The 16,957-nt window shown below is 39.4% G+C and overlaps 1 protein-coding gene across 1 annotated transcript in view; it reads left to right on the top strand.

Annotated features, from left to right (window-relative positions):
* MYO3A (myosin IIIA) overlaps nucleotides 1–16,957 on the top strand; it is a 231,457-nt gene that overhangs the window by 95,045 nt on the left and 119,455 nt on the right. The window contains 5 exon segments of the mRNA XM_021064905.1: nucleotides 5,426–5,525; nucleotides 7,613–7,729; nucleotides 9,075–9,179; nucleotides 9,283–9,366; nucleotides 14,020–14,222. Coding sequence (XP_020920564.1) covers nucleotides 5,426–5,525; nucleotides 7,613–7,729; nucleotides 9,075–9,179; nucleotides 9,283–9,366; nucleotides 14,020–14,222 — 609 coding nt within the window.

Here is a 16,957-nt window from a genome sequence, read left to right as displayed (position 1 = left end):
GGTGGGATGTGAATCAACAGAGAAGGATATCATTTACACACCGCTGGTTGGCTGGGGCTCAATGTTGCGATTCAAGCCACCAAATACATGTATTTTTGCATCTTTGTATCCTTTCTGCAACACTTCTTTCTGGCCACAAGTTTCTCCTAGTCTGGCAAGAATGAGGAATATACCTAATTAAATGTAAAAGGTACTCTACTGGTGATGCATTCTCACTGGAAAGACCTGCAGCAGCTTCACAGAGAGGGTGAAATGTGAGCTTCGCTTTGCACCATAAATAGACTTTTGCCAGACATGGAAGGAAAATCATTCCAGGCAAAGGAAACAAAATGAACAAAGCACAGCATCTTGACAATACTTGGCATATTGGGGAATACTCTGTACAGACATGATGGGTGCTGGAAAAGTTGTGTCAAGCCTCCAAAGATGGGGGACTTTCATGCTAAGGAATTTTTAAGTCATACTGTAGAAAACTGAGTCATAGTATTGAAGCTTTTCATCATCACAATGATAAAATATTTTCTAAGTTCTGGGAGGCTAGTACAGAAAGTTTCACAGAAGATAAATTCACAAGAGTGGGAAAGTGAGGGCACTGGCCAGCCAAATATTGATCCCCCTGTCTTCACCAGCCACCCCTTGTCATTCCCCAGTCTCTGGCTGCCAACTGGGCCCATAAAATCAGATGAAAAGTCAGGGCTTTTCACTTAAGTACATAATTAGATTTATTTCTCTATTTTCTTTTTCTTTTTTGGGCTGCACCCATGGCATATGGAGGTTCCCAGGCTAGGGGATCTAATTGGAGCTGTTGCTGCTGGCCTATGCCAGAGCCACAGCAACGCCATATCCGAGCCACATCTGCAACTTACACCACAGCTCACAGCAATGCCAGATCCTTAACCCACTGAACGAGGCCAGGGATCGAACCTGCAACCTCATGGTTCCTAGTCAGATTCGTTAGCCACTGAACCACAATGGGAACTCCTCTATTTTCTTAAAAATCCTATAGTATATGAGTTTTTTTGAAAATAGGGTGATACATAAGATGATACTCATTGAGGTCAGCAAAGTTGGAGACCAACTATGTGCAAATCCTGTGCCAGAATTGGTGGAGATATGCATTCACTCATTCATTCAACTAATATTTATTGAGGACCTACTATGTTCTGAATCATCTCCTTATTCTAGGATACAACAGGAAACTAAAGACATAGTCTTGTGTATCTGAGAGCTTTCAGTGTGGTACAGGATTCACATATTAACTAAATTAGCCACACAAATAAGTGCATAATTTAAAATGCCATAAACTTCTTATGGAAGAATCTAAGAATGGTAAAATAGGAGTAAAATACTCTTCTTATTATTAGATACAAGTCTTTAATCTGGTCTGTTATTTGCAAATGTTTTCTCCCAGTCTGTGACTTCACTTTTTATCCTTTTAACAGTGTCTTTCACAGAGCAGAAGTTTTTCATTTTAATGAAGTCTACCTTATCACTATTTTCTTTCATGGTTGATGCTCTGGGCTTTGGGTGTTGTATCCATAAACTCATGTCCCCACCCAAGATTATCTAGATTTTTCTCCTACGTTATCTTCCAGGAGTTTTATAGTGTAAGGCTGGTGTCTAGACAGTTGGGGTTTTTTTTGTTTGTTTGTTTTGTTTTTAAGGTCCACAGGTGCAGCGTATGGAAGTTCCTAGTCCAGGGGTCAAACCACAGGCACAGCTGCCAGCCTACACCATAGCCACAGCAATGCAAGATCCGAGCGGCATCTGCAATCTCTACCACAGCTCACTGAAATGCCAGATCATCAACCCACTCAGCGAGGCCAGGGATCAAGCCCACAGCCTCATGGATACTAGTCAGGTTTGTTTCTGCTGAGCCACAACAGGAACTCTCTAGACAGTTTTCTTTTTCTTTTTTTTTTTTTTTTCCTGCATGTGATGTCCAGTTGTTCCAGCAGCATATGATGAGTTTTTCCTCTCCTGAGGAACTTTATAGTCTAGTGGAGGGAATAGGACCCATGCACAAGTGATTAGCTGAAATAAGATATTTGTCCAGAAGGTTATACAGAATTATGCTGAGGGTTTAAAACAGGCGACATTTGAGGTAGACAGTGAAAGGTAAATAAAGTTTCATCACCCAGATGGGACTAAGGAGGAAATTTAAAAAAGCAAAGAATGGGAGTTCCCATTGTGGCACAACAGCAGCAGCAGCATCTCTTCAGCACCAAGACACAGGTTCAGTGCCTGGCCCAGGACAGCGGGTTAAAGGATCCAGCTTTGCCGCAGCTGCGGCGTAGGTCATTACTGCATCTCAGATCTGATCCCTGGCCCTGAACACTCCATATACTGAAAGGCGGCTAAAACAAAAAGGACAAATCTTCCATATTTCAAAACTCCCACTCTGACTGCAGCATTGAGAAGAGTGTAAGAAGGCAAAGGTGGCAGCAGGGGGCTGCCATGGTGTGAGATGAAATGTGGCGGAGGTGATGGTGGTAGGAAAGGTTTGGTTCTAAATCTAATTTGATAATAGATCTGATGGGATTTGTATGTAGGTGGCAGGAGGGGTATGAGAAAAAGAGAGAAGCCAGGAATCACGCTAAAGGTTTTTGCTTGAGCAGTCAGAAGAGTGAAGTCACTGTTGACTGAGATGAGGATCACAGGCAGGAGCAGGTTTGGGGCTGGGCTGTTCAGAAGCAAGTCTGGGACATGTTAAGTTGGCTACCCAGACTTCTAAGTGAAGTGTCCAGTGAGCAGCTGAATGCTTAGGTCTGGAGATCAGCAGAGTTGTCAGTGCATGAATATTATCAAAAGCTATGAAGTCAGGTCTGTGAGTCTGTTTCTGCTTTGTAGATAGGTTCATTTGTGCCACATTTGAAATCCACATAGTGGTATCATATGATGTTTCTCTTTCTCTTAGACATGGAGAACAGACTTGTGGTGGCCAAGGAGAGGGGTGGAGGGGGGATTGGGATTGACTGGGAGCTTGGGGTTAGTAGTTACAAACTATTACATTTAGAATAGATAAGCAATGAGGTCCTACCGTATAGCACAGGGAACTATATCCAGGCTCTTGGGATAGATCATGATGGAAGATACTATAAGAAAGGGAATAGAGAGTTCCCATCGTGGCGCAGTGGTTAACGAATCTGACTAGGAACCATGAGGTTGCAGGTTCGGTCCCTGCCCTTGCTCAGTGGGTTAACGATCTGGCATTGCCATGAGCTGTGGTGTAGGCTGCAGACACGGCTCAGATCCTGCGTTGCTGTGGCTCTGGCATAGGCTGGCAGCTACAGCTCTGATTCGACCCCTAGCCTGGGAACCTCCATATGCCACGGGAGCGGCCCAAGAAATAGCAAAAAAAGACCAAAAAAAAAAAAAAAAAAAAAAGAAAGGGAATGGGAGTTCCATTGTGGCTCAGTGATAATGAACCTGAGAATGCAGGTTCGATCCCTAGACTTGCTCACTGGGCTAAGGATCCAGTGTTGCTGTAACTGTGGTGTAGGTTGCAGGCATGGCTTGAATCTGGTGTTGCTGCGGCTGCGGCTGTAGCATAGGCCAGCAGCTGCAGCTCTGATTCCATCCCTAGCCTGGGAGCTTCCATCTTGCCATAGGTGTGGTCCTAATAAAAATGAAAAAGAAAGGAAATGTGTGTGTGTGTGTGTGTGTGTGTGTGTGTGATGACTGGGTTACTTCATTGTGCAGCAGAAATTGGCATAACACTAAATCACCTGTACTTTAATTTTTCAAAAAAGCTACGAAATCAGAAAGTAGATATTGATGAGATGGAAATAGGTCTAAGGAAGCCGAAGCTTGGAAGACTCAAAAATGTGACAGTGGGAAGATGAGGAGGAACCGGAAACCAGATACGGAGATGGAGATGCCAATTAAGTGAGGAAGAGAATCAAGAGATGGGCCCAGGACACCAAGACAAATGTATTTGAGAGGAGCTTGCCAAGTGCTACCAGTAGTTTAGGTATAAACGAGAACCTAGAATGGACCATTGGATTCAGCTGTGGGAAGGTCATTACTATCTTGAACGGAAGATGTTTCCATGCAGTGTGGCAATGACAGCCTGATTGACATGGGTTTTCTTCATAGGTAGAGTGAAATTGAAGTTAAGTATAGATATTTCTTTGGAGGATTTTTGCCATAACGTAAGGAAATGGAACAGTAAATGGAGGAAATGAAGTCAAGGATAGATTTGTTTGTTTTGCGGAGGATGCTGCTATTACAGCTGAGAGGAAACTGAGTGATGTAGGAGCAAAGAGGAACCGCCAGGAGTGATGTCCTTGGAGTGAGTGGAGGAGCAGGAATGGATGGGGTTGGCCATAGACACAGAGGGACCATTACAGTAGTGATTTCGTTCTCTGAGCAGTGAGAAATCGTTAAAGTTTGATGAGTAAGTAGTATGATTCTTGTTATTCCTCATAATCTATGTATTCCTTCCCCTTTTACTGATGGACAAATTCACATGTTTAACAGTCTGTCCAAAATATACGCTGAAAATACAGTTCTGCTGAAAATAAAGTGGATGATTTCATGTCCAGAAAAGCTGAAACAGACCCTTTTGTTTACCTCAGCAACTTCTCCAGACTTTATGTCAAATCAAGATCTTTATGGTTATTGAAATTGCTGAAATGTTGCACTTTGAAAATAAACTTCCTAGTATCCGAAATCAATTTCTGCATACATTTTACCTTTTGAAAGTCTGCAGCATGGTTTATTTTGTATTCTTCTTAAATTTTTTGATTAATAGTTTTTCAAATTATCACTCCTGGACCACCAGTGGCCTAACACTACCTCAGACAAAATTGGAAATCTAATGAATGCAAATCTCTCTGAGTCACCATCTTGTAACAGATTAAATCACATATCAGAATTTAGAGGAAGCTTTAAAGGTTATTATATGTAGGATAGTTTTATTTATTTATTTATTTATTTTAGGCTGCACCCACAGCATGTCCCCAGGCTAGGGGTTGAATCAGAACTGCTGCTGCCAACCTACACCACTGTCACAACAATGCGGATCCAGCTGCATCTACAACCTACACCACAGCTCACGGAAACACCAGATCCCCGACCCACTGAACAGGGCCAGGGATCTAATCCGCATGCATCCTCATGGATACTAGTTGGATTTGTTTCCTCTGTGCCACAATAGGAGCTCTATGTAGATAGTTCTTGACAGAAACAATAAACTCTTTTGATCATCCATGATGTAAGTTGACATGTCACATTTTCCCAGTGAAGAGGAAAGAGCAGATCAAATGCATGAGGCTATTTTCTGGAAAATAATTATTTGTTAAATTTAGTAAATCAGCATCACAGAAGTTTTTCAGTCTCTCATATATTTAAATCTTACTTTGACTATGATCAGTAATAATTTCTCAAGTCAGAAAGGGTTTTCTTTCTTATTGCTCTTCAGACATGAACGTCTTTACACCAAGAAAAGTAACTTCAGCAGATCTCTAATTCCCAACCTCAAGGATGTAGATGATTTAGCAACCCTAGAAGTTTTGGATGAGGTAAGAAATTCGTTTAATCAAACTTAAATATTTGGTGGGTTTGTTTGTTGTTTGTTTGTTTGTTTGTTTGTCTTTTAGGGCTGCACCAGTGGCATGTGGAGTTTCCCAGGTTAGGGGTAGAATCAGAGCTGTAGCTGCTGACCTACGCCAGAGCCACAGCAATGCCAATCTGAGCCCCTTCTGTGACCTACACCAGAGCTCACAGCAATGCCAGATCCTTAACCCCCTGAGCGAGGCCAGGTATCGAACCTATGTCCTCATATATGCTAGTTGGGTTTGTTAACCCCTGAGCCATGATGGGAACTCTATAGTCTGTATATTGTTAAAAATTTACAGAAGTGATATGAGCAGAAGGCTCTTTGAATAGCATCTATAGGTTTCAGCTTCCTGATCATCTCCCTCGTTTTCAGTTTTAATTTCCAGCGCTCTCCATACTGGTGTCAACTCTTTCTTTCTCTCTTCTCTCTTTTTTTTTTTTCCCCTCAGTCTTTTTATCTCTTTAGGGCCGCACCTGCAGCATATGGAGGTTCCCAGGCTAGGGGTAAAATCAGAGCTGCAGCCTCCAACCTACGCCACAGGCGCAGCAATGCCAGATCCGAGCTGCATCTGCGACCACAGCTGATGGCAATGCCAGATCCTTAACCTACTGAGCAAGGCCAGGGATTGAACCCACATCCTCATGAATGCTAGTCGGATTTGTTAACCACTGAGCCATGACAGGAACTCTGCAACTCTTTCTTTTTTGATAATCAAGTTACAAAAGTATGAGTTCCCACAAGTCTGAGTTTCTTCCTCTTAATTCTCTCCAGGCATCTCAAAGGGCTGATTTATTGCAGTCAGAAAACAGTTTGCTTCCTACACCACCATCTGGCATCTTCCCTCCTTTTCCTCTCCTGTTCCACACTCAGGGACAGGACCCAGAGTCTCTAAGATTCCTCAAGAGCCTGCTGTTACCAGGATCAGTGATCCGCCTCATGGGATCAATGAGCCCACCCTTTAGGGAAATGAATTCTGCTTGAAACTCCTTATTCCCGTGACCTTAGAAGTATTCCAGACCAGTAAAGTATAGCCTCAGCCTCTTTCTCCTCGCCCCCTTTTATTCCAGATAATCATATCGTTAGAGAAATGAATACCTGTCTTTCAGTAAAAGGCTGGGATCACTATCCTGCCTGAACCACACACTTTTATTTTTTAATACTTCTGACACATGCCTGAACATTTTGCTTAAAAATGCAACAAATCAGGAGGCATTTTTCTAAACAGAAGCAGTCATTTGGTAAATTTAGGGTTGCGTAAACAACTCAAGTACTTCGTCGGAATAATCTCTCTGAAGAACATCAAGCATCTTGTCATCAAATTGTGTTTGCAAGTCAGAGATTGGCAACACCTTTATGAATATTTGTGTATCAAATTTGCCAATGATGTGAATCCCTAGGCTGGTGGATTACAATGAAGGCTTCGATCATCACTTTGCTAACCCATATATGAAACACAAGGTTTGTTTGTTTCCGTTGTCTGTGTTTTATTTTTTGCCCCCCTTTTTTTTTTTGACCTAAGATCTTTTGCTTTTATGTCAGTACTATAAGTGAGGACTTCTGGCATGATTAAAATTGATTCCATGTCCCCATATGATTTATCAGCTGTGGACGTTTCTGTACTTTTTACTCTGCCTCAAGCCAAATATTTAAGCAGGGGGCTATGACATCTCCCAGAACCATTGAGTAACCTTGATGGGGAATAAAATCATGTTCATTGTATCTTCCCTTCCCTTTTCTAGTATTCTTTCCCTTTACATTATGTGCTGCATTTACTTATTTCCTTGAAAGCTTTGTGTGTATGTGATCCTTGTGACGTATGTCCTGTGAAAAACAGGTAGCCGTGACATTCCTGTATGGCTTTCAAAAGAAAATACCCATCAAGGGAAGGGGTAGTTGACCTGATGTGACACATCTTACTATCGATAAATCTCTTTCTGTCTGATCCTTGCTCCAGAATCCAGATATTTTATTTATTATTGCTTGCTTTAAAAATGATAATTGACCTTTGGTGATTTTGAAGAAAGAGAAATTATTTTTATTTCATTATAGAATACAGTCTCAGAGCAGCTTGAGAAGTGTTACTCCAGAGATCAGATTTACATCTATGTGGGGGACATACTCATTGCTCTGAACCCTTTTCAGAGCCTGGGTCTTTACTCCACAGAGGTATGTGGTGTGGTTTGCATTTTCTTACTTTGTACAAATAATTTACTATTCAGATACTTAATTTAAATTATTCTAAAGAATATTTTATCCAATTTCTTGAAAAAACAGTTAAATAAGTGTTAAAACATAGAGATAGGAAAAAAAGATGAATCAATCTGGTTGCAGTTTGTGGTCTTTATGTGAGATGTGGTAATTACTTCTAGTTATTGGTAATTGGTAACTGGTCCACACTGAGTATCATATCAGTGAATAGATGCTTAAAAATGTGTATCCTTAATGTCTGTCTCTGAACCAAGTATGGGAGAATCAAAAGTAAAATTATACTGAGTTCCTGCTCTGGTGCAGTGGGATCAGTGGTGTCTCTGCAGCACCAGAACACAGGTTCAATCCCTGGCCTGGCATAGTGTGTTGGGGATCCAGCATTGCTGCTGAGACTTAAATCTGATCTGTGGCCTGGGAACTCCATAGGCTGCAGGACAGCCAAAAAAGAAAAAAGAAAAAAAAATTTACATTGTATGTATAGGTCCTATGTACTTAATGGATATAAAACATCATTATGAGTTTAAAACTTCCTTTTGACATACTGATTGGTTTTTTATATCAGGTAATATGTTTTATAAATATAGATATATAATTATCCATTATTTAGCCCCTAATGTTTAAATATAGAATAATATTCTGGAGTTAGGCTAAGTTGTTTTTCATTTTTAATTGAATCCATACTCTTGCAGCTATTTGTGTACTCTAAAATATATTTAGCACTGTACTTAATGTTATTTTTAATTCTGTCAGTCTCCTCCACTTTAAGATTTACAAGAATAATGGCAAATATATGAATCTTGGCCAAAATTTTAGAAGATCTGGGCTCTAGTGCAAATTCCACTGTGATCTTGGGCAAATAAAATGCGAGTGTATAATTAAATGATATGAAAGGAAAAAAGTGGTGATCATATGTCAGACATTATTATATCCAAGGAATAGTCAACAAAATGATACCTGATTATCTTATTTATAAAATATCTTCTTATTTAAAGAAATAATAGTATTTTTGAAACTTTAAGTTCTGCTTTGGAAGTGGCATGCACTTCCGAGTCTTCTTTTAAATACCACTGCCAAAATGATGTCATATGATGTATCATGTTTCTGGGCTGTTTTATGTCAGACTTTTATTTCACATAATTGTCTGCGAGGTGTGCAGTATGTATGTAACATGTATGTAATGTTTGGCCATATGAAACTATATTTTGATTCATGTTTTGCTTTTAAAATTAGCACTGTATCTGTAAATAAATAAGGTTTAAGCAAAAACAAAAACCCTACAAAACATGTTGTTTTTAACCTTTAGCATTCCAAACTGTATATTGGAGCAAAGAGAACTGCCAATCCTCCTCACATTTTCGCCATGGCTGACTCAGGATACCAGTCTATGGTAACATATAATTCAGATCAGGTAGGGAGAGTCTCACATTCTTGAAATTCTCCTCTCCATTTGTCATGCCTCCGCTGAATTTTGTGATGATAAAGTCTTATGGTTTTCTCTTCTCACTGTACAGTGCATTGTTATTTCTGGAGAAAGTGGTGCTGGAAAGACGGAAAGTGCTCATCTTTTAGTTCAGCAGCTGACGGTGCTTGGAAAGGTATAGTTTATCTTTCCTCTCTCCTAACAGGAATATTTGTTATATTTCACAACTTAATTTAACTGATTATGTTAATATTCACAAATTTCAACATTTAATTAGTGCACAGAAATTATAACACACTTGTCCTTTGTGACTTTAAAATATAACGAACAATATAAAAAGTATATGCTTTGTTTTGAGCCTTCTCTAATCTTTCTCACTCTTAGTAGGCAAGGCTTTATAAATGTGATTTTCTCTCTTTTTCACCCTAGCATATTCACTGAATGCTTTCTTTACTTCCTTTCCTTTTGTTACTAGCAAGTTAAAATTGGGCTAATATACAAAAATTGTCTTTGTATATTATATACATACTAGCAGTGATCAATTAGAAGTTTAAATGTAGAGAGTTCCCATTGTGGCTCAGTGGTAACCAACCTGAGTATCCATGAGAACGTGGCTTCAGTCTTTGGCCCCACTTAGTGGGCTAAGGATCTGGCATTGCCATGAGCTGTGGTATAGATCAGAGACGCAGCTCGGATCTGGCATTGCTGTGGCGGTGGAATAGGCCAGCAGCTACAGCTCCAATTCGACCCCTACTAGCCTGGGAACTTTCATATGCCACAGGTGTGGCCCTAAAAATCAAAATCAAACAAAATAAAAAACCAAAAAACAAACAAAAAAATTTAAATGTAAGGGTATCATTTATATTAGCACCACAAAACATGAACTATTTAAATCTAGATCTCACAAAACGTGCAAGATTTGTATGCTAAAAGTAGAAAAAGTAGGTAAAGAAAACCTGAATAATAGGAGAGATATTCCATGTTCGTGAATTAAAAGACTCAATATTAAGATGTCACTTCTCCACAGATGGATCTGTAGATTCAGTGCAGTTACAGGGAAAATCCCAGCAGGATTTTTTTTTTTTTTAAGAAACTGACAATCTGAATCAAAAATTCATATGGAAAGGCAAAGGAACTATAATCAAACATTTTTGAAAAAGAACAAAATTGAAGTATTAATACCAGCTGATTTCAAGACTTACTATAAAGCTATGATAGTCAAGACATTATGCTATTAAAGAAAAGATGGCATACAGATCAATGAAATGGAATAAAGAAATCTGTACATTCATGGTTTATTAATTTACAAGAAAGGTGCAAGTTCAGTTAATAATAGTATCTTAACAAAAGGTGTTGGAATGCCCATACAAAAATATCGAACCTTACTCTAGACCTGACATACTGTAAAAATTAACTCCAAATGGAGCATAGGCCTAAAGGTAAAATGAAAAACTATAAAATTTCTAGAAGAAAATTGTCAGTTAACTTTGTTCTTTGTCATTTTTTGTCAGGCAAAGAGTTGTTAGATACAGGATAAAAACCATAATCCATAAAGGAAAAATTTGATTTCACCAAAATGAAGAACTTTTTTTCTTTGAATGACATTGTTAAGAAAATGAAAACACAAGCTGCAGACTCAGAGAAACTCTTTCCTAGTCACATATTTAATAAAAGACCTGTATCCAAAATATGTATTTTTTAAAACTCTTAAAATTCCATAATAAGAATCAAATAATTTAAATGAACAAAAAATTTACTAGCAATTTCACCAAAGATGATTTGTAAATGGCAATAAAGTGAAAATATGATGTTCAACACCAGTAGTCATTAAGGAAATGCAAATTAATACCACGATGAGACACCATTACATACCCATTAAAACAACAAATATTTTTTTAAAAATATGACATTCCCTAAGTGCTGACAAGGATGTAGAGGAACTGAATGAAACTCTGCTGTATTGCTGATGAGAGTGCAAAATGGTACAGCCACTTTGGAAAACAGCTTTGACGTTTCTTTTTAAGTCTAACCATACTTCTCACACAACCCAGCAATCCTACTCCTAGATATTTATCCAAGTGGAATGAAAACCCATGTTCATACAGAAAACTTCAGACAAATAATTTGTATCAGTTTTATTCATAATCTCCAGGAAGTAGAAACAACGGAACTAGGAAATGAATAAACAAACTCTGGTACATCTGTACAGTGAAGTATTACTCAGCAGTAAAAAGGAATGAGCACTGATAGAAACAATGAAGCTCAATGGATACGATTTGGATAAATCCAAAATGCATTAGGCTAAGTCAAAGAAGCCTGACTAAGAACTGCTGTGTGGTTCACTTACTGTGTCATCCTTGCAAATTTAAAACTATAGGCCCAGAAACATATCAGTAATTGTCAGGGGCTAAGGGTAGAGGAAAGGAGTAATGGGAAAATTTGGGGGGTGGTGATGAAATTGTTCTATATGTAGATTTTAGGGGGAATTTTATGATTGCATATGTATGTAAAAACTTCCAGAACTGAATACCATAGAGGATGAATCGCACTCTATATAATCTTACCTTAATTTTTAAAAATGGAAAGTAGAGGATAGAGACTTAGTTTGAGTTTCCAGGTGGGTCCTTGAAATGAGTTAAGTCAAGAATAATGCATTCTCAATAAGGCTAATGGCAAAAAAAAAAAAAAAAAAAAAAAAAAAATCTTTGTGCACAGCTTATCCTTATGAAAATGCTTATTGTGATCTGCATGATTAGAAGTAGAGTTGTCTTAAAAATTTTGCCATCACTGTGATGATAGGAATCTTGCATTACAAAGCACTCTGGGTAAAAGCACTCTGTATAAAAGGGCAAGCCCTCATAGTGTCAAACAGCTGCTTCACTGAGTCCAATTCATTATTGAAATGTCATGTTGGAAGAATTTCACGTTCCTATTAAAAATCAATTGACTTGTTTTATCAGTTTCCATCATGTATGTGGGCATAGAATAGAAATATACTCGGGGAATAAGTACGACCTCTAGTACCAGACCTGTCACCCCTCAGGACTGGAAGATCCAGTAGAGACCAGGAAGGGAGTGCTGCTACCTCAGGGCGGGCATCTCAAGCCCTTCCCACCCCTTGCCCAGCAACTCCCCTCTCCTTACTTCTGGGGTAAGCTTCATTCTACAAGCTTTTAAGTGCAGTGAAATAGATGTCATTTTGTAGGGAGAAGGTGGGGAGGCATAGCGTATGTTCCTGGCACAGAAGAGTTGAATATCTGAATTAATTTACTCAAAAGGCTTTCGGCGAGGGCCTTTGATATTCTTTCTTGATTTGTGAGGTCGATAGAGGCTCTCATCAATAATGAATTAACTTATATGAATGTAGTTTTGTAGATGTCGGCCAGCTTGCTTATCTGATCTCTTTAACTTATGCTAGATCTAAAAAGGTGATTTGATATTAATTGGTGATGGTGATATAAGAATGTAAGAATTCTACCCTTATCAGGACTTAATGTGTCTTTTACTTATCTTCTTGATAAAGATTTAGCAGATACAAAAATGGTAGTTTGGTGGATAGAATTTACCTTTGTAATATGCAGTCTCCAAAACCTTATGGAGCAGGGAGTTCCCGTCATGGCGCAGTGGAAATGAATCTGACTGGGAACCATGAGATTGCAGGTTCAATCCCTGGCCTCACTCAGTGAGTTAAGGATCCGGCATTGCTATGAGCTGTGGTGTAGGTTGCAGATGCGGCTCAGATCTGGCGTTGCAATAGCTCTGGCATAGGCCAGCAGCAACAGCTCAAATTAGACCCCTAGCCTGGGAACCTCCATATGCCACGGGTGCGGCCCTAAAAAGACAAAAGACAACCAAAAAAAAAAAAAAAAAGAACTTATGGAGCAGGGTGCTGTTATTTAATACAGGTGAATGATGTTTTCCTACCTTTTTCATGAATGCAAGGCTGGCCCCAAACAACATTATAAAAGAGCCAAGTTTATCCCAATTCTCACTTCTCTCTTCTCTTGTCCATGATTGCCTCTTTTAGAAGATTCCTAGAATCCTTTTATGCCCCTCAAAGCTCACTGTGAATACCCGCTTTGGCCCATCCAAATTCTAAGATAGCCTGTTTCAGAAAGACCTACATCTCCCCTCCATTACTTAAACATGTCCATACCTCTGACACAGCTGACTTTAGCCAAGTGTTACACTGAAAATAATCCAGTTGATCCAGTTTCTACCAGGATGTGAATGACTGATACCGCCTTCAACCTCCAGCGTGGGGGAATGCCTTTCTAAATGAATTTCTGCCTGGTAGAATTTCAGGTAAAGTGGTAAAGGAAGAAAAACCAACATGACGTTTGTCTGAGGGCAGGAAAATATGAGATGGGAGTAGGAAAAAATAGAGATAGTCAAATAGGCCTGCTGGCCTTGACCAGGAATCCACATTCCTTTCCACACACCTGAGCTGTTCTTGATTTGTACAGTTATTCCCTCTGCTCTACTTCTTTTTAATTTTTTTAATTTTTAAAAAAATTTTTAGGGCCACACCTGCAGCATATGCAGTGTGCTGCATAGACTGCTTATAAATTGTGTTTGTAAGTCAGGAACTGAATAGAATTATATATGAACAGAAAAAGTCTAAAATATCTCTTAACCCCTCTAAGAAAGTGAGTGCATGCATCTAGGGGAGGGGAAAAATATATCAGGTTGTAACTTCTAGCAACATACCAAAAATATGCTCTTGTATGTTCATATCTACATAAAGTGTTTATCAGAGAAGAGACCTTTCATTCTGCACAAAAATAATTTTTTACATTTCTTTTTTATATATTGACATTTTCTCTAGGCTAATAACAGAACTCTGCAAGAGAAGATTTTACAAGTGAACAATTTGGTGGAAGCCTTTGGCAATGCCTGCACTGTCATAAATGACAATTCTAGCCGCTTTGGAAAATACTTAGAAATGAAATTTACCCCGTCTGGAGCTGTCGTGGGAGCACAGATTTCTGAATACCTTCTGGAGAAATCCCGAGTTATCCACCAAGCCAAGTAAGTTCATGTCACAAGTAAGTTCCCATTATCTGAGATGCAAAGATGATGCTTTTGTTTTAGTAATAAAATGTCTTAACTCATTTAACAGAATTTCAACAAAAATTCAACAAAATTTGTTGATCATCTATTATATGTGAGGCATTTCTGTTGAAAACAGTCCTCAGCACTGTCTTACTCTTTCATATTTCACATCCAGTAGGGGAGTTAATAAAAAACCTAGAGTTTATAAAACAGAAAGCCTAAGCCTGGAGTTCCCATTGTGGTGCAGGGAAAACAAATCCGACTAGTACCCTGAGGATGCAGGTTCAATCTCTGGCCTCACTTAGTAGATTGAGGATCCATCGTTGCCATGAACTGTGGTGTAGGTTGCAGACAGCAGCTCAGATCCCTTGTTACTGTGGCTTGTGGTGTAGACCAGCAGCTGTAGCTCTGATTCGACCCCTGCCTGGGTACTTCCATATGCCACAGGTTTGGCCATAAAATAAATTAAAAAAAAAAATCCTAAGCCTATCACATAGATACTAACAGGATAAATTAATTTTGAAGTAGAAGAGAATATATTTCTTTATACAAAACTAATGTAAATTTAATTAGAAAAAATATTCATGGGGTTCCCACTGTAATGTAGTGGGTTAAGGATCCAGTGTTGCCACAGCTGTTGCATAGGTCACAGCTGTGGCTTGGATTCAGTCTCTGGCCCAGGAGCTTCCATATACAGAAGGTGGGGCCAAATGAAAAAAAGAAATAATAGTCTTTTTTTCCTTAAATGCTGGTATATATATATAAATAGACCTTTTATTAATTATCCTCTTCCCAGTGTTTATACACAAGTGACCAAAAACAAAAAGAAAGAAAGAAAAGAAAAGAAAGATTCAGGAAAGGGTGTTACTGTATTGTCCTTTTTCTTGCCTTCTGATATAAGCCGTCAATACCATGTTCTGGTACGTTTAGGTTGAAGGAGTTCCTTTTGGCAATTTATAGCTCAAAGACAATATTTCTTTCCTGTGCTAATGATTCCAAAACATCTTAGTTGTTCTTATGGAAAAACAACAATCACAATGTTAGATTTATACCCTGATCTTTTTATGTATTTTTTTAAAGTTGTGGCAATTTAGAGTCTTTCAGTTTTCTTATGTTGGTTTTATGCTAAACATATCTACATTATTGTAGTAATGTGTCGTATGTTAAATTCCTGGGAACATAAGCTCCTGATATGTGTTAGTACATTAGTATTACATAGAAGTGCCTTCACATTTGCTATCATTCAATTTTTGAGTAAATTGTGAATATAAGTTGCCTGGAGCCAACTCCTGAGTTCAGCCTTCCATGTGGAGATTATTTTCTGGTCTTCAATTCCAATTATTTAAGGAATTATTAGGCAAACACAGCTTTTTTTTTTTTTTTTTTGTAAATGATCTTTAAAAAAATGAAGATATCAGGGATGTAGAATTCTTAGTAGGTCCTTTTAAAAATGATACCTGTAAGTGTTACTATGCCATTTGGGAACTGAAAGGAAAGAACAAGTTCAATGGGTTTAACTGAGAGGACTATTTGTAGAGGTGGAGGGCATCGAAGAGCCAAGAACAAATGGTGAGACACCCACAGATTAACAGTGTTGAGAAATCATTACTACCCCTGGATCTGAAGGGCAGAAGGAGGAGCACACCACAGAGTCTGCTGACAGCTAGGGCTTTGGAGCAGGGCTGCCTGTCTGGAGCACATCGGGGTCTGCAGGGGATTGGTTCCAGAACCCTCTCCCATGTCCATGGATGCTGAGTGGGCCTCCATGTCAGTGGGTTCCACATCCACGGATTCAGTTGGTTGAGTCCCGGATGCAGAACCCATGGATATTCAGGCCAACTGCGCGGTTTCTGGGAGGAAGAGAGCAAGGGGAGGAATAGCCTCACCTCTTCTCTTCTCCTCCCCCAGTCCATTCCTACCTGTGCTTCTTATTGCCACACTCAGCAGGAAGCCAGGGAGCAAGGGAGCTTAGGCTTTACAGTCTGTAGAGTTTAGACTTGGGGATCACAGAGCAAGGCAAAGAGGAGTGGGAATGGATCTGAGATCGCAGAAAAGACCTGGAGCAGACTTTTTTTGTCTTTTTCTTTTTCCTTTATTCTTCTGAGCAGACTTTTTTTTTTTTTTTTTTTTTTTTTTGCTTTTTTAGGGCCACTCCTACAGCATGTGGAAGCTCCCAGTCTAGGGGTCATGTCAGAGCTACAGCTGCCAGCCTATATCACAGCCACAGCAACATCAGATCCAAGCTGTGTCTGCAACCTACACCACAGTTCACAGCAATGCCAGATTCCTGATCCACTGAGCAAGGCCAGAGATCGAACCCATATCCTCATGTATACTAGTTGGCTTCATTTCCGCTGCGCCGCAATGGGAACTCCCAAGCAGATAAGTTTTTAGAATTTTTTTTTTTTTTTTTTTTTTTTTTTGGTCTTTTTGCCATTTCTTGGGCCGCTCCCGAGGCATATGGAGGTTCCCAGGCTAGGGGTCGAATCGGAGCTGTAGCCACTGGCCTACGCCAGAGCCACAGCAACACAGGATCCAAGCCACATCTGCGACCTACACCACAGCTCACGGCAACGCCGGATCGTTAACCCACTGAGCAAGGGCAGGGATCGAAACCGCAACCTCATGGTTCCTAGTCAGATTTGTTAACCACTGCGCCACGACGGAACTCCGGAATTTCTTTTAATGGAAAAAGTCCTTTTCTCTTTTTG

The sequence above is a fragment of the Sus scrofa genome, chromosome 10 (genome assembly GCF_000003025.6).
Source record: "Sus scrofa isolate TJ Tabasco breed Duroc chromosome 10, Sscrofa11.1, whole genome shotgun sequence".
Lineage (NCBI taxonomy): Eukaryota > Metazoa > Chordata > Mammalia > Artiodactyla > Suidae > Sus > Sus scrofa.
Note: the sequence above shows the minus strand (reverse complement) of the source record. Positions and strands in the feature narration are given on the sequence as shown.